This window comes from Ahaetulla prasina, chromosome 3 (genome assembly GCF_028640845.1).
Source record: "Ahaetulla prasina isolate Xishuangbanna chromosome 3, ASM2864084v1, whole genome shotgun sequence".
Classification (NCBI taxonomy): Eukaryota; Metazoa; Chordata; class Lepidosauria; order Squamata; family Colubridae; genus Ahaetulla; species Ahaetulla prasina.
Genome location: NC_080541.1, coordinates 213,034,902 through 213,059,051, shown reverse-complemented (window position 1 = coordinate 213,059,051; position 24,150 = coordinate 213,034,902). Strand labels below are relative to the sequence as shown.

Genomic DNA, 24,150 nt, shown 5'->3' with positions numbered 1-24,150 from the left:
TGTTTGAACACATTTAATGAATGAGAATCCACTACTTAACTGGTTAATTGGCTCATTATCAAAGTGTTATTTGGAAAAAAAAATCTAACATTCCAAAACAACCTGCCTTCCTGTAATTTTGTTATCCAGTGTCCCGTATTCTCAAACAGAAGAGAGCAAGGGCCTCTGGTGGCTCAGCAGACTAAGTGTCAAGGTTCCAGAAAAACCTCTTCTGCATAAAAAAAACTCAGAAGCCATTGTCTTCCCGATGGGAAGTCTGTCTGTTATTAAAACAGCTGCTTGCAATTACTGCAAGTTCAAGTCCCACCAGGCCCAAGGTTGACTCAGCCTTCCATCCTTTATAAGGTATGTAAAATGAGGACCCAGATTGTTGGGGGGGCAATAAGTTGACTTTGTATATAATATACAAAATGGATGAAGACTATTGCTTAACACTGTGTAAGCCGCCCTGAGTCTTCGGAGAAGGGCGGGATATAAATTCAAATTAAAAAAAAAACTTGGGGAATCTTATGTGTGATGCCCAGTCTGGTATTTGAAGAATGGAACCATTCTCAGTGATGCTTCTGAGAAGTCATTATATGGTTGGTTGGTTGGTTGGTTGGTTCATTCCTCCTCTGATAGAAGCATGAAAGACAGTTTGATGAAACCTGAAGGTGCTTTAGAAAAAAACCCCAAGAAAGGCCAGTTGCCTTTTGAAAAAGCACCTTTGGGACCACGATGACCTGGATGATTTAGAATCTTCGTACATATTTGGTTTGATAAAAGTAGCTACATGGGCTTATATAAGTCACTTTTCTGTTTTAATCATGAGTTGTTGAATAATCCACAATGGCTGAGTTCATACAACATGTTAAAATACAAGCCATGATCTACAATTGAACTGATCAAGCAGTATTCAAAGCCCCAAACAAATCACACTTGGGGCATAGCATAATTTGTGAATCCATGCAGTGTTGGATTATATTTTGATAGGAAGAATCATCGGAGTTCAGTAAGATTGATTCTAAGCCATTCCTGTGTCTGTTTATGAGTTAGTAGGGGAATTTATTTTTGCACCAACGTGCATTGGGTTATATCTTGCAGCTATTATCAATAAGACTCCAAACAAGTCAAACTGATTGTGTGCGAAGCTGAATTAATTTTGGATGCTTATTTTCCCCAATTCTTCACTGAATTCCCTTTGCAGAAAAGGAACATTGGCAGTTTTTCAGAATAAACAGTCAACTACTTTTGTTTGGCTGAAAAGTAGCTATTTTGGGGTTAAAATATGGGAGATGCTTCTATTTTTTCATCTATTGATATGACTAGAGACAAATTCATTTTATATTTTTGCTGCTCTTTCCAAACTCATCCATTTTTTTAAAAAAACAATTACCATAAAATGCAAGAGTCAACACCAAATTAATCTTGGTCATGAGAGCTGTTTTGTTTTTTTTGCTTGCAAAATGCAAAGCTAATATTTTTTTTGTCTAAGATTAGTCAATTTTTAATTTCTAGGTGAATGCTGTGTACTGTCCTTGCTTGCTGTATTAGAATAATTGCTGTCATTTATGTAGCAGTGCAGCTTCATTATGGCACACAAAGCTATGATCCGTGATTGCTACTCAGGGCAACTACCCAGGTACTAACTGGAGAAGCAACTCCAAGGTTCTTTTTGGTATATCTTCTTGGTCATGAGAACTGGTGTTTTTTTTTTGCTTGCAAAATGCAAAGCTAATACTTTTTTTATCTAAGATTAGTCAATTTTTAATTTCTAGGTGAATGCTGTGTACTGTCCTCAGGCAGTTCTCTGGGAAGGAGAACCAGCGGTCCATTGGATGTAGGAAATCTTCTGTTTTGAGGTGGAAAATTACTTATGTGACTTTTCAAGTCCCCGTGAGACCAAAGGAAGATTCACAGCTGGTGTCCTCTGATGCCAGAACTCTGAACGTTGAATTCTTAAGTTAGAGGCTGCAAAAAGAAGGTATTCAGAGGCACTGAGAGCAATTGAGGAAAGAAAGAGAAACAAGAAATCGTTGTAAAAGTCCCAAAGAAAAGAAATATGCACCCCTTTCCATTTCTGTCAGCAGAGAATAAGAAAACAAGGGTTTTCTACCTTGATTTCATTTTTGCCCTCTCCTTTTTTTTTTTTTTTTTCGTCAAGCATGTATTTTATGACAGATACAAGTGTAAACATAATTATAAATACATTTAAAGGATACGAATAAAAGAAAACTTTAGGACAGGGATGGTAGGCACGCTGGTACGTTTATGCACGCCCCTTACAGATCTCTTAGGAATGGGGTGAGGTCTATAGTAGATAGTCTAAGGTTAAAATTTTGGGGATTTGGGGATGAAACCACCGAGTCAGGTAGTGCATTCCAGGCGTTGACCACTCTGTTGCTGAAGTTGTATTTTCTGCAGTCTAGTTTGGATCGGTTTACCATGAGTTTGTATCTATTGTGTGCTCTTGTATTGTTTTGGCTGAAACTGAAGTATTTATTGGCTGGTAAGACATTGTAGCAGATGATTTTATGAGCTATGCTTAAGTTGTCTAAGCCCAAAATTTCGAATCTGGTGGCGTAAGGTATTTTGTTGCGAGCAGAGAAGTGGAGGACTCTTCTTGTGAAATATCTCTGGACTCGTTCAATTGTATAAATGTCCAATATGCAGTGTGGGTTCCAGACAGATGAGCTGTATTCAAGAATTGGTCTGGCAAAAGTTTTGCATGCCCTAATTTGCAGTTCAATATTACCAGAGAAGAAACTACGCAAGAGTAGGTTAACAACTCTGAATGCTTTTTTAGCTATGCTGTTACAGTGAGCTCTTGCACTTAGATCATTTGAGATGACTATTCCAAGATCTTTGACAGAGTGAGGGTCGTCTCTTAAGTCGTATCCATCCAGGTTTGTATTTTGTGTTTTTTTTATTTTTATTTTAATTGCTCTAGATTAGAAACAATGTTTTTCCCTGTCTTGGTCCATTTGGGGAAAACACTGATTCCACCAAAGAGCTTGCAGCCAGAATGCTTAAAGAACAACACAGGGCACAGTAGCAATGGAGCTTGACTCACAACAGCAAGGAAACAGCAAGGAAACGTGGGGTGCAGTTTGGAAATTGAACAATGACCCAGGTAAGATGGAAGTTTCATTACAGTGAAACACTTAGCTAACACACTCCTTACTACTAAATGGCAAATCTCCAAATAAATTCCAGGAAAAGAAAATGAAATATCAGGAGCACCACAAAGGAATGTATATTTTTGGAGGTATAAAATGTCATGAAACGCAACACAGAGATACTAACCTCTAGCCACATTTAGAATGAGCAAATAAAGCTTGGACTGGGTACACAGAAATGGCTCCTAGAACAATTTGACCCCTGTGTAAAAACAGATAAAATGTCTAAGCCTTATCTTCGTGTCTCCTTAAGTGCAGCATACACATTATCCAGCAAATGTTATCCTTATGCTATGTCCACATGACATGGCGGTTGCCTCATGCCCACCCCATAGCTGATTTAAGTTTTTAAAAGTCAGCTTAAAACCACCACACTTTTTTGAACAAATGGTTGCAGTCAGGATAGAAACCACTCAACTGAATGCTCCAACACTGGAAGTTTTTAAGAAGATGTTGGATAACCATTTGTCTGAAGTGGTGTAGGGTTTCCTGCCTAAGCAGGGGGTTGGACTAGAAGACCTCCAAGGTCCCTTCCAACTCTGTTATTTTGTTCTGTTCTGTTCTGTTCTGTTCTGTTTTGTTCTATTATCTCCTATTGGCTGTTTTGGTTGATGTGGGCATCTCCCCAAGCCCAGTCTGGCAGTTGGACACTTCAATCCATGGCCTTTTCCTCTTGGGCTGGGCACCTAGGTATAGCAACAATTAAATTATTTTGAGGAGAGTTTGATAAAACAAAAATCCATACTTAAAAGTCCATGAATGACTTTTAGGGTTATCAAACCCCTCAAAGATGTTTATGGTAATATACAGGTGGTCCTCCAGTTACAACCGCCATTGAGCCCAATATTTATTTATTTAAAACATTTATATTGCTGCCTATTCGCACATGGCAACTCAAGGTGGCTTAAAAAGGTAAAGGTAAAGGTTCCCCTTGCACATATGTGCTAGTTGTTCCTGACTCTAGGGGGCGGTGCTCATCTCCGTTTCAAAGCCGAAGAGCCAGCGCTGTCCGAAGACATCTCTGTGGTCATGTGGCCGACAGGACTAAATACCAAAGGTGCACGGAACACTGTTACCTTCCCACCAAAGGTGGTCCCTATTTTTCTACTTGCATTTTTTACGTGCTTTCGAACTGCTACATTGGCAGAAGCTGGGACAAGTAACGGGAGCTCACCCCGTTATGCAGCACTAGGGATTCGAACCGCTGAACTGCCGACTTTTCAATCGACAAGCTCAACGTCTTAGCCACTGAGCCATCACGTCCCCGCAAGGTGGCTTACAGGAATATAAAAACATCATATATAAAAAATAAAACTAATAGAAGAAAATAATCAAATAATACATTAATAAAATAATATAATATCCCCCCCAACCTCCACACACACACCCCAGCGACAACACATCACACAAGCCATTTAATGGGCTCCATCCCACTCTGTGTTCCCCAGGCCTGCTGGCAGAACCAAGTCTTCAGCAGCTTCTAGAAGTGGGGGCCATTCTAATCTCTGGGGGAATGATGTTCCAGATAGAGGGAGCCACCACACAGAAGGCCCTTCTTCTGGGTCCCTTTATGTTGAGTGAGAAGTTTGTTAAGTGAGTTTTGCCCCATTGTATGATTTTTCTCGCCACATTTGTTAAACGTATCATTGCAGTTCTTAAATTACTAACACGGTTGTTAAGTGAATCTGATTGCCCCATTGACTTTGCTCATCAGAAGGTCGCAAAATGGGATCACATGACTCCAGGACACTGCAACCGTCATATATATGAGTCAGTTGACAAGCATCTGAATGTGAATCACATGACCGTGGGGGTGCAGCAATGGTCATAAGTGTGAAAGAGGTCGTAAGTCACTTTTTTCAGTGCCGCTGTAACTTCAAATGGTCACTTAATGAACTGTTGTAAGTTGAGGACTACCTGTACTGACGTAGGCTTTCACAGCTGGTACCTATTGGGCAGTGATAAGCTTCAGGGTTTAGTGACCCTAGTCTAGATAGCAGATTTCCTGAAGTTTCATTATCTACTGCGACTGGAATCTTCAGAGACCAGGTGGTCAGTTCTGCAGATCCAATCAGGCTCATTTGAAATAGGGAGCCAGTGGCATATAAAACAAACAAACAAACAAGCCAACAAGCCAACCAACCAACCAACCCAGGACCCAGCATGAACAAAGCAGCAATCAGGATTCAGCATTCCAAAAATTACTTCAAAAAATATCTATTGTTAAAATAGAACAGAACTGGAAGGGACCTTGGACCAGCCACCTGCTCAAGCAGGATAACCTATACTATTTTAGATAAACGGCTATCTAGTTTCTTCTTAAAACCCCGCAGTGATGGAGCGCCCATGACTTCTGAAGGCAAGGTATTCCACTGGTTAATTGTCCTCACTGTTAGGAAGTTTCTCCTCAATTTCAGGTTTCTTTGGTTAGTTTCCAACCATTGTTTCTTGTCCTGCCCTCTGGGGCTTTGTAAAATAATTTGACCCCTAATTCTTCTTTTTCTTTAGACTAACCAAACCTAAATCCTGCAGCTGTTCTTCATATGTTTTAGTCTCCAGGTCTTTGATCTTCTTAGTTGCTCCTCTGAACTTTTTCCAAGGTCTCAACATCTTTTTTGTAATATGGTGACCAAAATCGGTTGCAGTATTCCAAGTGTGGCTTTACAAGGGTTTTATAAAGTGGTACTAGTACATCATGTGAAAAAGTCAGGTCAGGGGTGAAATGCTCCCAGTTCGGACCGGATCGCCCAATCTGGTAGCGATGGTGGTGGGTGGTTTGGAGAACCGGTAGCAAAAATCCCTGTCCCCTGCCCCAGCTGAGCTGCACGATCATCATAGGTTTTGTTTTTTTTACTTTTAAAAGCATTTTTTCTTCGGCTGAAAAAATGCTTTTAAAAGTAAAAAAAAAACCCTGATGATCACGCGGCTCAGCTGGGATCATCAGAACCCTTTAAAAGCATTTTTTCTACAACCTCTTCGGCTGAAGAGGTTATTAAAAAAAAACTTTTAAAAGGCTCCTCTGGCAATCCCAGCTGAGTTGCCTGATCGCCAGAACCTTTTAAAAGCATTTTTTGCAACCTCTTCAGCTGAAGAGGTTTTAGAAAAAATGCTTTTAAAAGTAAAAAAAAAAAGTTGACCACGCCCACCCAGTCAGATTTCCCCCCACCAAGCCACGCCTTCAGAACCGGTAGTAACAAATTTTACATTTCACCCCTGAGTCAGGTCACCTGATTATAAAGACAGGAACCCAGCCAATCCCTGCTCTGTTGCCATGGTTTGTGTAGCAGATCATCTCATCTCTGAAGATGCCAGCTGTGGCTGTTGGTGAAACATCAGGAAATTTGCTGTCTGGACCACAGTCCCTAAACCTTGAAGGTCAACATTGCCCAGGTTTACAGTAAATTAGTAAAATTATAGCAGTCTAGTGTAGGAAGGAACTGGCGGGCTGACAAATACCTCACCAACCTCTTGCAAACATCTACTTCTTTGTATCACCTTTTTTATTTTTCTCTTTTTCTGTCACTTTTAAGTTTTTTTATTTTTTCTTCCTTTATATTAGTTGTCTTTTATTTATTTATTTTTTTTAAAAAAAACTTTTGATGAAATTAAGTGTCCTAAGAAAAAATACTTATTCTATCATCAGACAATGCCAAGTCAATACAAACAGGTGGAATAGAAACTGATTAAATAAGTGGCAATAAGTATCTTCCTAGGCTTATAATGTTCTATGGTGAATGTAACTATTTTATGAGATGTCCGCTTCTGCTTATGAGATGTTCGCTTACCAGAAAGGAACTATGACTAATCTGAACGAAAGTGCAGAAACATTATGTTGACAAGCAAAAGCAATTTTAAAAGAGAACTAGGTATCTATGTCCCACTGTATTACTATTCATATAAACTAGAGCCGTGATGGCAAACCTCTGGCACGCGTAGCCATATCAGTGGGCACGCCGGCTCAGCTCCAACGCGCATGCGCACGCCAGCCAGCTGATTTTCGGGCCCTCTGGGCCCACCAGAAGTAGGGAAACAGGCTGTTTCCTGCCTCTGGAGGGTGTGCGGGGGGTGGGGAAGACTCATTTTTCTTTCTCACCTGGCTCCAGATCTTCTCTATGCTTCTAGAGAGGGCGAAAATAGCTTTCCCCAGGCCCTCTGGAGGCCCAAAATGGCCCGTTTCCCAACTTCTGGTTGGATAGGAAGTGACTTTTTTGCTGTCCCCAGCCTCCAGAGACTCCTAGAGAGGCTCTGGAGGCTGGGGACAGCAAAAAAGTCACTTCCTGTCCAACCGGAAGTTGGGAAATGGGCTGTTTTGGGCCTACTGAGGGCCTCCAAGGGGGTGGGGAAGGCTGTTTTCGCCCTCCCCAGATGCATAGAGAGGACCTGGAGCCAGGTGAGAAAGAAAAACGGGCCTACCGGGCCATTGCGTGCCAGGAGAGGGGGGGTTGCACGCGCATGCTCAGGGCAGGGCGCATAGAATTATGGATGTGGGCACGCGCATGCGCGAACCTTCCCCCCCCCATCCCATCCTGGCACGCAATGGCAAAAAGGTTAGCCATCACTGAACTAGAGCATACAAGAACCCAAACACAATTAGTGACAAATAATCCTGGCAAAATGATGTCCATTGGATTACAGAGTCATAAATTACTGAAGTAATGAATAACAAGGTTAGGTTAGGAAGTTGAAAAAAAAAACACATTCTGGAGGTAAACCTTTTCTACTTGGTTGCCATGAAAACCACATTAAGTTAATATCCTTGTAATTATTGGGAATCAAACTCATTTTGAGACTTATTCCTTAAAAACAAGAAATGAAGATGGAATAGAGAAAAGGCCTCTGGGAAAGGAGAATGATGTAGTACTGACCAGTAGTGGGTTCCACTTACCTTCCCTACTGGTTTGGAATCTTCTGTGCATGCATAGAGCATCTGATGACGTCCGGGCAGGTAGGCGGAGCCTCTTGCCACCGCCACTACCGGTTCGCCTGAACAGGGGGGAACTGGTAGAAACCCACCACTGGAACTGATTCCCATGAACAAACATCAGATTTCAGAAGCAGTTCTTAAAAAAGATGAGTGAATAGCTTCAAAATATAGACATGTAACTTATCTACTGAACTAGACCTCTGCTTTTACTAAGCCTTTACAGGGGAAAGCCTCCAACTGGAATAAAAACTGAGCAAGAAACCTCAGAATTGGATGCCCTGCTAGATTCCCTTAGATTTTCATTCAGCATAAAATATGTTGCTTTAACCATGCTCTCTACCCACTTCCAGCACTCAGCAGGATTTTGTAAAATATTTTTAGCATCTGACAGCTGAGATGAAGTACACTGATGTTTTTAGTAGCCTAATTTGCAGCAATTACATTTATTTTCCTGTAATGAAATCAACGGTGTTGCCCTGCTGTCGGTTAATTTTTGATTAAAGCCTGCAGTCGATCAAATGTCAGTATTCAGAGGAGCTAATGAAGAACAAATACTCAACTCTGATATTCTAAGGTAGCTTTTCCAACATTTTTCTCGCTAGTTTAGCTGCTGAATAATTTCTTAGTGTTCCTTGCTGAACCTGGACAGAAACATCCCCTCTAGGGATATTTCACATGGGCATTTAGGATTGGTTCAAGATTTGTTGCTAAAATTTATTGCTAAGGATATCTTGAAACATTGCTAAGTAGTTTGGGTTGGATTCAGACATTACATGAGGAGCCAGTTGTGTACAATAGATGGCCTCTGCTTTCTTAATAGGTTAGCTATTTAACCTTCCTGAATGGCTGGGCTTGATGCAAAAAGAAATCTCTGGGATACAAGACAGTAATTTGCAATATTTCACATACAGTAGTGGCCAAAATTGTGGAAACCTTTTGGGAAAAGTGTATTTTCTAAAACTAGCTAATAATACCACTTTTTTTTAGTAGTACCATAAAATTATATATAAATGGAAAGATAATTTAATCAAGAATGTAATGCAATAACTTTTATGAAGGATTTTATGAAGGATTTTATGAAGGATTTGCTATTAGAATAGCAGTTACAGTATAAAGAAGAAAAGTGAAACACGTAGAAAAAATGAAATATACAAAATTATCAACCTTTACAGTAACCTTTAGCATGAATTACGGCTTTACAACATCTTCCCATGGAGTGAACCAAGTCTTTTAGTTCTGCAGCTGTTATAATGTGAAACCAAGATTGAATGATTGCTTCTATTAACTGGGTTTTATTGCCGAGTTTCTTCTGACTAACAAATTTCTTTAGTCGGCTCCATAGATTTTCAATTCGGTTAAGGTCTGGGTTATTCCCAGGCCATTCCAGCTGTGGAATATGATTATCCTGAAACTCCAAAAAAAAAAAAAAAGAAGTCATGTTATTAGCCATCAAACCTCAAAAATACACTTTTTCCAAAAGGTTTCCACAATTTTGGCCACTACTGAATATTTATTGGGAACTGCTGAAGATCACCCAACTCTGCATTGCTATACTAAATTGTTAGACTCATCATACTACTGCATATTGTTAATGGCTGTCTGTGCTGTGAGCAAATATTCAAATATTTTTGTTTCTAAGCAGCAGATTATTGACCAAACCTTTCTGTGGCCTTTTTACAGAGAGAGAACAGATAATTTTCTAAGAAAATATCAAAATCTGCTTGCCTTGCTGATGTTTTCCAGGCAACAACCATAAAAGCAGCAGCATTTGGAGAATTGGTCAGAAACGAGAGAAGCATATGAAAAGCAATACGAGCCAAAATGCATGGAGGTTGTACCAAATTAAGACTTGGACACCTGGACCATTGAGCCCTGTTCAAGAAATGTACAGGTAGTCCTTAACGTACAACAGTTCACTTAGTGACCGTTCAAAGTTACAACGGCATTGAAAAATGTGACTTATGACTATTTTTCACACTTCCGACTATTGCAGCATCCCTATGATCACGTGATCAAAATTCAGACATTTGGCAACTGGTTCTTTTTTTTTTATTGAAAAAGTTTTACAAAATTTTAACAAATATCTCCCCTCCTTCCCCCTCCCCCAACCTCCCCCCTTCCCCCACACCCCCCCCCCCGACTTCCCAGAGCAAAATACAGGGTATAACAAACATCTAATAATCATAAGCTTAAACATATGCTAACTATCCATAAACTCTCATCCTCCCCTAGGACCTTAACTCTCCTTTTACATACAGAGAAATATAAATATAATTCTTGCAATCTGTTCATTCAAAAGCTATTTGATATTTCTTTGTCTGGTATTTATTTTGAATGTAGTCAATCCATCTTCTCCATTCCACTATGTATCTTTCTTGTGAACAGTCTTTCAAGTATGCTGAAATTTTTGCCATCTCCGCTAAGTTTGCAACTTTTAATATCCATTCTTCAATCGTACGCAAATGTTCCTTCTTCCAATATTGCGCTACCAATAGTCTGGCTGCTGATATTAAATTTAAAATCAATTTACTCTCTATTATCATACAATCTGAGATTATACCCAATAAAAACAATTGTGGATTAAACTTTATCTTCTTTTTCAGAATATTTTGCATGACCCACCAAATTCTTATCCAAAATGGTTTGATTTTTTTACAAGTCCACCATGTATGATAATAAGTATCATCGTCACAATCACATCTCCAACATTTAGCTTGTAAATTCGGATACATACAGGCTCATTTTTTCAGGTCTAAATGCCATCTATAAAACATTTTGTAAAAATTTTCTCTTAAATTTTGTGCTTGTGTAAATTTAACATTTCTAACCCAAATTTTCTCCCAAGTTTCCATCATTATAGGTTCCTGTATATTTTGTGCCCATTTTATCATACAGTCCTTAACTAGTTCCATTTCTGAGTCTATTTCTAACAATGCATTATACAACCTTTTAATATGCGATTGACTTTGATCTCTAATCTGTTTTACCAAATTTTCCTCGTTTTGCATAATACCAATTTTCTGATCCTCTTTCCATCTAGCTTGCAGCTGTCCAAACTGAAACCAAGTATGAATTATCCTTTCTTCTTTCATTATGTTTAAAGATTTCAATTGTAATTTACTCTTCTCCATAGAAAGAAGCTCTTTGTAAGTAATCACCTCCTGTTTTTGTTCTGTACTTATGTTCTCTATTGCATGCCCGGGACTTGCCCATATAGGTATTTTGTAGTTTAACTTATATTGATACTTTTTCCAAACCCTCAACAAAGCATTTCTAAGTATATGAGCTTTAAAAACTTTATCCACTTTTTTGTCATACAATAAGTAAGCATGCCATCCATATAACAAATCATAACCCTCTATATTCAATATTCCTTCCTCTGTTAAATTAAACCAATCACTAATTAGTGATAGGGCAACTACTTCATAATATAATCTTAAATTAGGCATTTTAAGACCCCCTCTTTCACGTGTATCCTGTATTATTTTCAATTTTATTCTCGGTCTTTTACCAACCCATATAAATTTATTAATTCCATTCTGCCATTCTTTCAAGTTTGCATCTTTTTTAAGTATTGGTATCATTTGAAATTAAAAAAAAAAACTGGGCAAAACATTCATTTTACTTACTGCTATTCTTCCCAATAAAGATAACTGCAACTTTTTCCAATTCTCCATTTCCTTCTGTACTTTTTGCCATAAAGTTTCATAATTATTTTTATTTAACTTCACATTTGAAGCTGCAATATACACTCCTAAGTATTTAACCTTTTTTACTATTTCGAATCCCATTATTCTCTTTAATTCTATTTTTTGCTGTATAGTCATATTTTTAGCAACTGGTTCATTTTTATGACGGTTGCAATGTCCTGGGGTCATACAATCTCCTTTAGTGACCTTCTGACATACAAAGTCAATGGGGAAGCCAGATTCACTCAACAACTGGGTTACAAACTTATCAAATTCAGTGATTCACTTAACAACTGTGGGAAGAAAAGTCATAAAATGGGGCAAAACTCACTTAATTACAAGAAATTTGCAGCTCAGCTGTGCTCATAAGTCGAGGACTACCTGTAATTTCCTAGGAAAATTCAGTTCCATGTTATAGTTGCTTACAGACACAGCATTGTTGCTGGGGGAAATAGGAAGAAAATTTGTTGAATATGTTCGCCACCTTGAGTTATTTGTAAAAATAATAAAGGCAGGATACAACCCCAAAAATAAGACCTAACCGGAAAATAAGTCCTAGCATTCAGGATGCTCCTAATATAAGCCCTACCCCAGTGGTGGGTTTCAAAAGTTTTTACTATCGGTTCTGTGGGCGTGGCTTGGTGGGCGTGGCAGGGGAAGGATACTGTAAAATCTCCATTCCCTCCCCACTCCAGGGCAAGGTTACTGCAAAATCCCCATTTCCTCCCGATCAGCTGGGACTTGGGAGGCAGAGAATAGATGGGGCAGGGCCAGTCAGAGGTGGAATTTACTAGTTCTCTGAACTACTCAAAATTTCCGCTACTGGTTCTCCAGAACTGGCCAGAACCTGCTGAAACCCACTTCTGTCCTACCCCCAAAATAAGTCCCAGTTAAGATTGTCAGCCAGATGGGTGCATTTAGTACCATATTTCCCCAAAAATAAGACTTAACCAGAAAATAAGCCCTTTTGGAGCAAAAAATAATATAAGATCTGGTCTTATTTTCGGGGAAGCACTTAGACTTATATACTGGCCCATATATTTTTTTTACAGCAGTCTCTGGTCAGTTTGCAAAGTCGGTAGGTCATTGTCTCCCAGCTTAACCCTCTTCTCAGGATAGGTTTCTCAAGTCCTTATCCACAGACAATTATTCTTATGGAAAGGGCGAACCAGAAATATCAAGAAATATGCAGGCCAAGACTCCAAACACTGGGATTTGTGGCTGCCTTTTCTATTGTTTCCCTACAGGATAATTCCCCAGACATTAACAAAATTTAGCTCTTTTGAGTTACTACAAAGGAGATAACCTTCAAGAGTTTTAGGCATTATTAAAGATGTGGTGTAAAAACTTAGAAGGCCCAAAGAACTTAATCAAATTATGTATTAATGCAGAGGAACAAGTTAAAAGCCCTAGGACACATTGCCCAGGAATATTTAGAGATAGCCAGGGAAGGCCGGAGAGACACTATGATAAAGATAGTTTTGAGATTAAAATGTATATATAGTGTTAATAAATATAACAATAATACAGTCTTAGAAATTTGTAAGAGGAAATGCTAAGGGTTTTTTTTTATTTAGAGATTACCGTGGAATGGACAAATGAACCTAGAAAGCAACACATAGGAAGGATATACGAGTAACTGAACTAGCAACCACAAAATTAGCTGATTGTAGCCTTTTAATTCTAGGGGGAGATCTTGGGAAGGAGAGTAAACACAAATCTCCTTCCTTTTTTTCTCTCTCTCTGCTTTTCTATTTGTCCGGCTGAAGTTGCTCAAGAGCTTATTAATTGGACCACATACTGCTTTTGGCACAGTCCCATCTCTGTGGGTCACTTCAGGGAAGGGAAAGGGTTTGAAAAGCTGGGGAGGCTGTGGGGGGGGGGGAGGGAGCAGGAATGCCTTAGAAGTCTTGTCAGTGAGAGAAAAACAGAAGCTTCTCCTCTGCAGCCAGGAGCTGGAGGTACCTGGGTGGGTGTTGGCCTGGAACTGTTGAGCAAATGCAGATGTTAGCGCATGTAGATATGCATAGCTCTGTGGAAGAAGATGCACACGGATGACCTAGCATGAGGGAGTGTACAAGTGGAAAAGAAAAATACCGAGAGCGTGTTAGATGCTTCATTTGGGACCTTTCAACCGTCAATGCCGTTCCAGATCAAAGGACGTTGATCTGACAAGGATCACTGCCTTGCTAGACAATATAGACAATCCAGCCATTCATTTTATGAGTAGGGGGTCTTGCAAGGAAGAACAACTACAACTTCAAAGTCCAACATTTTCACTGCTGTAGAGGGAACTAAAGGCCAAGTTTAGTGATGTCTAGATGGGGAATTCTGGGAGTTGCGGTCCATAAAACTTAAAACTTGCTGAGGTTGAAAAACACTGATCTAGTCTCTTACCTTGTTTTAGAAAACAATTAGCAAATTCATAACCAAACTATTCTTCTTCTTTGCAAATCCAAGAAGCCAGGATTATTTAGCGGTTGCCCCAACTTTTGAGAACAATCTGTTTCCTAAGATTTAAAGGTATAAAGGCCATCATTTTTTTCCATTGGAGTTTATGAATTCTTTAGCTGGTCTGATTTTCTAATTTTCAATCAATTTCATAGTTAATATCGTGTTTATTTCGATTCTATTTTTTGGCACACTTTAATTGTTGAGTACTATCATGTCAACCACCCATCATCTAGGAGATGATAAATAAAATAGAATCCTTTCTACAATGCAGCATATTCTTATTAGTCTTTAATTAGTGTGCACTTTTGTGATTCTCTTTTCTATATTAGTTAATGGTTTTGATAATGAAATAGAAACCCTTAGGCTAATTTAAAGACAATTCTGGAATGTTACATCCTCAAATCATTGAGATGGCACTAGGAAAAGGTGTTTTGAGATCAAAGATAGCCCACCTCTGAATATTTTGAAGAGAGATATAATCAAGATCGATCAGGATCCACTCCAACTCTATTTTTTGACCTCTTGGAATGTCTGTGAAAAGAACATTATGTGAGGCTTGACCTTTAAAGATGTGACACTAGGTATTTAGCAGCTGGAGAAACACTGAAATGTTGTGTCTCACGAAACAGACAGTCCAAGGTGGGCAATTCAGTATTTTCCAGATGTTTTTGGATTCCAATTCTTACAAGTTTCTGGAAGGATTGTCACGGATTAAAGGTTGCAAAATCCAAAACTTCTGATAGGTGATTGCATTCCAGCCATGAACAGGGAAAAATTCAGATCTGTGTAATGATTTAAAAAAGAGAAATATTTTAGGGCAGAATTACCCAAATTTTGGTACCAAAATTACTCAAAATCATTCAAATTTAGCAGGTATGAGTCTTCAACTCATAGAATTTTCAGCTCACTGAAATTAAAGACCACATACCTAGGACCCAAACAATCAAGCTGAAAACAATACCCTAAATATACCAATGACAAAATCACACCCCTATCAACACTGGCAGGGAAAGCTACTGTATATAGACAGAAATAGAATAGAATAGAATAGAATTTTTATTGGCCAAGTGTGATTGGACACACAAGGAATTTGTCTTGGTGCATATGCTCTCAGTGTACATAAAAGAAAAGATACGTTCATCAAGGTACAACATTTACAACACAATTGATGGTCAATATATCAATATAAATCATAAGGATTGCCAGCAACAAGTTATAGTCATACAGTCATAAATGGAAAGAGATTGGTGATGGAAACTATGAGAAGATTAATAGTAGTGCAGATTCAGTAAATAGTTTGACAGTGTTGATGGAATTATTTGTTTAGCAGAGTTTGGGAAAAAACTGTTCTTGTGTCTAGTTGTTCTGGTGTGCAGTGCTCTATAGGGTCGTTTTGAGGGTAGGAGTTGAAACAGTTTATGTCCAGGATGCGAGGGGTCTGTAAATATTTTCACGGCCCTCTTCTTGATTCGTGCAGTATACAGGTCCTCAATGGAAGGCAGGTTGGTAGCAATTATTTTTTCTGCAGTTCTAATTATCCTCTGAAGTCTGTGTTTTTCTTGTTGGGTTGCAGAACCGAACCAGACAGTTATAGAGGTGCAAATGACAGACTCAATAATTCCTCTGTAGAACTGAATCAGCAGCTCCTTGGGCAGTTTGAGCTTACTGAGTTGGCGCAGAAAGAACATTCTTTGTTGTCCTTTTTTGATGATGTTTTTGATGTTAGCTGTCCATTTTAGATCTTGCGATATGATAGAACCTAGAAATTTGAAGGTTTCTACTGTTGATACTTTGTTGTCTAGTATTGTGAGAGGTGGAAGTATGGAAGAGTTTCTCCTAAAGTCTACCACCAAAGAAAGCCAACCCCACACTCACTAGCACTGATGAGGTTACTTAGTTGGGTAATGAAATGTTTGCAAAGAAACAACCAAGGTCAGAGTGTACTAAGGACTCCACAATTCAACCCTGAGAGTACCAAGGACTCCACAACTCAACCCTGACCTGTAGAAATTCTTTTCTATTAAAACTGTTTTTCATAAAACCTTTACTAGACCATTTCAAGGTCATAAACCATTGTGCAGGTTCTTCAGAAACCCTTAAAAGATGGACAAAAGAAAACTAAAACAAGTGGGTGTGAGGAAGAAGATAAATCACTGATGTTTTAAACCACCGGATGTCTGCCTCATTCCAGTTTTTGTAAAGATTGTAAAAGTAAGCTGTAGACATTCAAATTGGTTCACTTAAGTTCTGAGACAGTTTGCAGTTGCACTTAAGAAGGGATGCAGAGATAAATGATGTTTGTTGCCTTACTTTTGAAAATATCAGAACCAGCTGTTACTTGGCATTAAATTCTAGTTGGTTTTAAGTGTTACATGCAATTTTCCTGGTAGGAAGAAATCAGAAATTGAGGAAAACTAAGACGCCTGCCTTTTCTCAGATGGTGCCAACCCTGCTTATTTATTTCACTTACTTAGGCTGCAATTTTTATAACATTGCTCATCTGAGAACTCCATTAAACTTTTAGGATCTTACGGTTAAATTAGACATGTGAACCTTGCTGATCATTATTTGATCCTTCTATCAGAAAAGCCACACGCCCTCACAAGCAAGGGTGAGAGGAGTTTGTCTTTTTTCATCCAAGTTCAATTATAGAGATGACCTTTGAAAGTCTCAAGCAGCCAAGCTGAACAAGAGAGGAGATGGAAGATTCAGGTTCTGTTTACACAAACTATCACATTTCACATCCCACCCATGGCAGGAACCAAGAAGGGAAGGGAAATAGATGATGCCGTTTCGCCTCTCCAATTTCATCTGTCTTCAAATGAAAAATAAAAACACTGGGAAGGCATTGAGGCTAACAGATTACGAATTATTTTGTAAGTGAATGCGTTTGCTGTGACCAGCACTTATGCTGGAAGAGGGAAACCCATAAAGATAAAGGTTCCCCTCGCACATATGTGCTATTCATTCCCGACTCTAGGGGGCAGTGCTCATCTCCATTTCAAAGCCGAAGAGCCAGTACTGTCCGAAGACCTCTCCGTCGTCATGTGGCCAGCATGACTAAATGCCAAAGGTGCACAGAACGCTGTTCCCTTCCCACCAAAGGTGGTCCCTATTTTTTCTACTTGCATTTTTATGTGCTTTCGAACTGCTAGGTTGGCAGAAGCTGGGACAAGGGAATGGGAGCTCACCCTGTTACGCGGCACTAGGGATTCGAACCGCTGAACTGCCGACCTTTCGATCGACAAGATCAGCGTCTTAGCCACTGAGCCACCGCGTCCCTGGGAAACCCATAAGCTTATGATATATTGGAAACAAAGATTGAAAATTTAGCATTAGATTAAAGTTAAAGTCTGTAGAGAAAGCCAGTTTGGTGTGGTGGTTGAGGTGTCAGCCTAGAAACCAGCAGGCTCTAAAAGAATGCAAATGACCAGCTGTCTGCAAAAAATATAAATCCTTCCATTCCCCACCATCCAGTCAGAGCTGAAGAAGCTTCTCGGATGAGAAACGAAACATCTTCAAAGGAAAACCTCTTGAAAAAGTACCTTTGGGACAACCATGACCTGGATGACTGAGAATCTCCATAGACAGAAGACTGTGAGTTCTAGTCCCACCTTAGGCTGGGTGATGCTGTGCCAGTCACTCTCTTTCTCAGCCCACCCTACCCCACCCCACCTCACCAGGAGTGGTTATGGGGAAAATAAGAGGAGAAAAGAGAGCATTAGGAATCTTTGCCATCTTCAGTTACTTATCAAGTTACTTATCAAGTAATAAAGGTGAGGTAAAAAAAATATCTAATAAACAAAATTAATTGGGTTTGTGCCACAATTAGGCTTGATGCACCTGCGGTTCTGCTCTATGTCTTTGTGAGGAATAGACTTCTTGACTCCAACCAAAAGTTCTCTTAAGAAAGCTAGTTATATCTCAGGAAATTTGACGAGGAAGGCTCCCTTCAATTGCCTTTCTTACAACATCTACTATTCAAAAATGGAGGTGATTAAAGCATGAGTGATGGTGAGTAGGATGAAGCCCCTTCACTCCATTCATTTGCTTGTGTAAAGAGAGTCCATCAATATTAAAACTCCATTCCCATTTAGAAGTAGTTATGGAGTCTTCCTTATTTCTCCTCCTTTACACTGCTGGCTAGCCAAAACATCTCCTTTATTGAAACATCTTAGTGAGGGGTTGTTACACGATTTAAGACCTGGAAAAGCAATATCCAAGAATGATCTATTATGAAGTATCATCGAAGGAACAAAGGAGTAGCTAACTAACTTATCTGCATGAATGTAGCTTGACAAATTGTAGGGCAGCATCCATGCTAAGCTTGTGAAGATGTATTACTTGGAGCTCATTTCTTTGCCCTCCTGGAAGGAAACAGGGGTGGTCTTGGGTATATTTCTGGAAGGAAGCAACTTGTGTTTATTATTCTTCTCTGTAGAGGCTGAAGAGAAATTAAAATGAGATTAATTTTTTACCATGGATGTGAAAAATCCAGCCCAGTGCTTGAGCTTAAATTGGAAATACTACATTCAAATTTTTATAAGGAGCTGGGAATTTTACTAGTTGTTCTTTTATGAATTTATGAATGAATGAAAATACCTTAAACAAAAGCATTTTGATCAAGTATTTCAATGGGAATAGGGGAAGTCAATAGCAAACAGAAACAAGGAAGTTGTTGAGCTCTTCCTTTGCCAAGGTTGGAGACCCCTGTTCCAGAGGATTCCAGGACAAGCTGTATGGAAGGGGCTGCGATGAGGACACAGGCTTCTCCATTCCAAAACTAGAGCCAAGAGATATGCTCACGTGTATCCTGTGGTTGCAGAGCAGCCAGAGTTTCCGGCTGCTTGTAAAGTACCATCTCTAGATTGAACAGACAGCTACTAATGCAGGAAGTGGGAAACTGTAAATGGGGAATATTTCCTGTATCTGAAAGACTCATTGAAGAAAACGTGAGACCACATCAATGAGTTGGGAAATTCCTGGAGTGCGTCCATTTAGTTCATTTTCAGTTAACAGTTTTCCCCATGGACCACTGAGGGCTATATGTGGGTTGAGAAAAATATGTATATCTTAAGAAGACATGGAGAACAATAACACTCTTCCACTTTTTCTCTCCAGCAAACGGAATTGAAGCCACCTTCCCTGTGATTCAGAAGAACAGAATCAAACCTTGTGTCGTGTCCCACTCCTCCGCTGACGGCCGGGTCAGGGAAATCCGAATCAGGCGTGCCTCTGCAGCTCTGCCCAAAGTCCTAGCAAAGTCCTCAGAGCAGGCAGGAGACCAGTAAGTGACTTCAGCAAGATAAGTTCGACTTTGCCTGACTCAGAGACTGCCAGAAAGCAGATCCTTTATATAAGCCATGGGGTGTGGCTCCATGACTCAGCACTCATTAAGGCCTGCCCCTCCCTTCCTTCTGTTGCCTCCGCCTATCCAATCTTCTGATGCGAGGGTCACTCCAATCAGCTGTTGGAAGTAAACTTTCCTCAAGCTCACATGCTGTGGAGGAGGGGGAGGGGTCTAGCTGCTCCGTTTGCCTGGGCATGAAGCCAGGGCTGGGGCCGGGGGATGCTCCCTCTTCTGCAGCCTGCTTGGGCATGGAGCCAGGGCTGGGACCGGGAGGTGCCCCCTCCTCTGCAGCTTGTCTGGGCATGGAGCCAGAACTGGGGCCGGGAGGCATACATTCCTCCGTGTTCGGGAGCAGATAAGCAGACCCCGGCTGCGGTGAGAGCGGACAAGACACAACACCTTGATTAGTTGCCATTCGCAGCACAAAATTTCCATGCATTCATTTAGCTCTTTTTGAAATTCTTTGAATGAATGCCCACCACCACTTGAGATGATAGCAGAATAAGGTATAATAAAAAGTATTTTATAATTTATTTTTATCAGTCTCAAATCCCTTCATTTTATCTTAGATTTTTATTTATTTATTTAGAATAGAATAGAATAGAATAGAATAGAATAGAATAGAATAGAATAGAATAGAATAGAATAGAATAGAATAGAATAGAATTCTTTATTGGCCAAGTGTGATTGGACACACAAGGGTAGAAGCTGTTTTTCAGCCTATTTGTCCTTGTTTTTATTATCCTGTACCGTCTGCCAGATGGTAATAGTTCAAAAAAAAGGGTGCCTAGGATGAGATGGATCTTTAAGAATGTTTTGAACTTTCTTAAGGCAGCAGGAGCTATAAAGCTCTTCCAAAGAGGGGAGAGGGCAACCAATGATCCTCTGGGCAATGACGTTGAACCTCTGGAGTGCTGTCCTATCTGCCACTGTGCAATTGGCGAACCATACACAAGTGCAGTAAGTTAAAATACTCTCTATGGTGCAGCGGTAGAAGGTCACCAGCCTTTTTTCATTCAGTTGTTGTTTCCTGAGAAGTCTCAGGTACTATAATCTCTGCTGGGCCCTTTTGACCAGTGCTGCAATATGAGCACCCCAGGTCAAGTCTATTGAAGGAGAACTTTTAGGATGAACAGGCAGAGGAGGTGGCTAGCAGAAAGTAGCAGAGGCCGACAATGTTCCTCAAAACACTGAGCACTTTTGATACCCTGTTTTCCCCCAAGATAGGACATCCCCTGATAATAAGCCCAATTGGGCTTTTGAGCACATGGCAGTAAGGACAAGCGCTTATTTCAGGGTTCAAAAAAAATATAAGACAGGGTCTTATTTTTGGGGAAACACGGTAGTTGTTTGGTCCGCTGAGAAGGTGGCACTTAACCCAGCCCTGAACTGACATCATCTCTGCCTCTTCCCCAAAACCACAAATGTATTTCCCATCCTCAGCTGTAAAGAAAAACGCTTTGACTTTTGTGCTTGGAAAGATGTGGTGAGCTCAGGGCAGGAAAGATCTGTCATTCAGAAGGAAAGCCAGACCAGAGATCCCAGGCTGGTTTTATTTTCACATGAGTTTTTAGAAGATTGATGGAGGGAGGAGTCCGAAGAAATATATCTGATGCTCGCCATGCCAGAATGGGGTGTTGTGGTCCGCCAGCAGCCTGCACAGCTGGCAACAGAGTCAGACAGCGATGAGGCTGAGGTGAGGCCAGGGCCATTGGGGACTGAGGTGCGGACTCCAGAGCCTCCAGAGACTGACAGTAGTGAGGCAGAGGAACAGGAGAAGCCTGTTTCTAATGTACGCATGAGAAGAGCTGCCAGAAGGCAAGAGCAGCTCAAGCAAAAAGGACAACTCGGGAGTAGGGCCAAGAGATGATTGGCCCCTCCCATAAGGCTTAAAACAGACCAGCAATGATGTTTGGGCTTTGCCGGAAAACAACATTGGTAGCTTCGTCTCCTTCTTTGTCTACGTCTTGCATTTATTTTTGTATCTGTGATTTCTGAACGTTTGCCAAGAATGGCCTTTGGCAGTTTGCCTAATTGGACCAAGGTTTGCGATAGGATTGAGGAATTTGCTTTAATTTAGTTGAACTACACTGGGAATGAAATAATTCTCAGCTGTTCGAATAGTTTGTTTTTTTACTGACTGAGTTTTCTACTACCTACTTGGGCCTGGGTCACAACATGGGGTGGTTGAAGAAGCACCTTCAGCTTGGTGCACCCAAACCAGAAATATAGAGCGTATTTTCTGCAGCAGACATACATCTTTGGCTGCCTTGGGAATTTGTACTTTCCAGCACCACCAAGATGATGTAATTGCAAGGTGCAGATGAGAGCGATGCCTTCAAATAATCTGGGATGCCTTCATGCTATTCAGCAAAGCCCACAGTATGTTTTCATCATGGGAAACATGCTAAGAGAGGACTGGGCAATTAATTTCTTTTATGTTCTCAGCAGTTGTCCCTGGAGGTGTTCGTGAGCAATGAATGTCATCTGTGAAGGGGCTGCCTTTTTCTTCCAATTATAAATGGTGCCCTTTAGAGGCAGGGAAGCACACCTTTCCTTTGTGTGCCTTTGTTCCCCTTCATTGCACTTACATCGGCCTTGAAGAGCTGCAACGTGATGCAGATGGCTTTCGGGTCTATAAAATTCTTATTGAAACCATAAGGAGCCAAGGACAACCAGAAATTTGTCCAGACTTGTCTAAAACAGAATAATCTCCAGCTAAGCACATTAACAATATTTTAAGTCCTTTTTAGCATCTAAACCAGTGTTTCTCAACATCACAGCTGCCACTGACTACTGTTAGCTGTTGGATGTTGTCATGGCATGTTTGTGCCATAGTTAAGAGGTAGAATTGGTATACCTTAAGGCAGGGGTGTCAAACTCAAGGCCCAGGGGGCAGATCTGGCTCTGTTTTCGCTGGCAGAGGGTTGCAGGAGGCTGTCGCAGCCGAAAACAGACCTTGCGAGGGCTGTGTGCAGCTCTCCCGATCTCTGTTTTCTCTGGCAGCGGGTTGCAGGAGGCTGTCGCAGCCGAAAACAGAGCTCGGGAGCCCGTTTTCACTGGCAGAGTGCTTGGGCCACATGCCCCGACATGTGTGGTGTCGAACTGGCCACACCCACCCCGGCCCCCCAAGGTCAAACACAACCCTGATGCAGCCCTCAATGAAATCAAGTTTGACACCCCTGCCTTAAGGGCATTACAGTGCAGGGCTGCAGCTAGAAAAAACTAGGCTCAAATCCTCTCTCTTCCAGCACTTGCTCACTCTTTCCTACCAAGTGCTAGAAAAGTGTGGTGGATGTTATAGTGCAAAAAACCAGTTTGGTCTAGTGATTAAGACACCAAGCTAGAAAGCGGGAAACTGAGCTCAGGTTCTGCTTTAGCCATGAAAGCCAGCTAGGTGACCTTTGGCCAGCCATTCTCTCTCAGGCCAACTCACCTCACAGCTTCTTGTTGTGGAAAAAATAGGAGGAGGAAGGTGTGATATCTAACACACCTTCCTCCTTCTATTTTCCCCACAACAAGCCTGTGAGGTGAGGCCTTTCCTGAAGGCTTTTGGTGGCAAAAAAGAGGCCAGGGGTGCTGCCTGCAAGCGGCAGCAAGCAGCTGCAGAAGAAATGGGCCGGCTTCTGCTGGGCAGGGCTATTGATGCCGCCGCAAGGTGAAGCAGTGGAAGACCTCCCCTGAAAATAAGACCTAATGCATCTTTTGGAGGAAAAAATAAAGAAGACTGGGTTTTATTTTCGGGGAAACACGGTAGTAACATCTGATCCAAAATTGGAGAATATATATAGTCTGACCCATCTTTTCTGGCATACACTTGTGGTCTTCTTGATTTACCAGGAAAAAATGGTGGACCAGTTTATGGGAAATTAAGCAGACTGGACTGGAGAAAGCATCATGGATTGAAATCCTGTCAAGAATACAGAAATCATATCTCATCCGCAGTGTGGGTTCAAGAACACAAAAATAATACCCTCAGTTACACAAATTAGTCAGATTTCACAAATTATAGTGCTTTAATTATGAACCAGTTTGGGCAAAACCATGTCTAATGAAATTCTGCATGCATCTGGAATATTTGAAGACACAGGAAAAAACATTAAATTAAAATTAAAGCCATCTGAATGACCTGGAAAAATATAATCTCTAGCAACTGTGAGTTCAGTGGTAGTCTGCAAGGAGGAGACACCATATACTTACATCTTGTTAGATTTCCAGCTTTATTCTCCCCACTTCAATTGGACATGGCCTTAACTGTTGTGAGAAGTTACTATGTGTATAGCTGGTGTTCTTTAGCTTCGTCTATCCGCCCATCTGCCCATCTGCCCATCCATCCATCATCCATCCCTCCTCCCTCCACAAAATGTATGTGAAGCTTTTTCTTCTTCTTTTTTTAACTTTTTAATTGTTTTATTGTGATACACAATCTGACAAACACACAACATACAGTATAACCTATAAATATCTCCTATTTTTAAACGTTTCTTAGTGGTCTTCTTTTGCTTTTGTATCTTTTCCCCCATATCTCATTTATTATTTTATTTTCTTTCTTATCCCATTTTCTATATTTACATT

At 40.5% G+C, this 24,150-nt stretch overlaps 1 protein-coding gene across 23 annotated transcripts in view; it reads right to left on the bottom strand.

Annotated features, from left to right (window-relative positions):
• The window catches only part of LOC131195642 (serine/arginine repetitive matrix protein 2-like), an 86,057-nt gene that overhangs the window by 54,132 nt on the left and 7,775 nt on the right, over nt 1-24,150 (bottom strand). For 3 of the 23 annotated variants that reach the window (XR_009154516.1, XR_009154517.1, XR_009154518.1), the window contains exon 2: nt 14,678-15,007. The exons of 4 other annotated variants lie outside the window; for them this stretch is intronic. Coding sequence is in view for 3 of the 19 variants with exons in the window: in XM_058177724.1 (XP_058033707.1) it covers nt 19,619-19,945 (327 nt within the window). In the remaining 16 variants the exon portion in view is untranslated. Of the gene's footprint in view, nt 1-855; nt 1,951-10,224; nt 15,008-17,926; nt 18,670-18,742; nt 19,946-24,150 lie in introns of those variants that run through there. 16 more of the 23 variants (XR_009154512.1, XR_009154514.1, XR_009154504.1 and 13 more) reach the window with 16 other exon arrangements.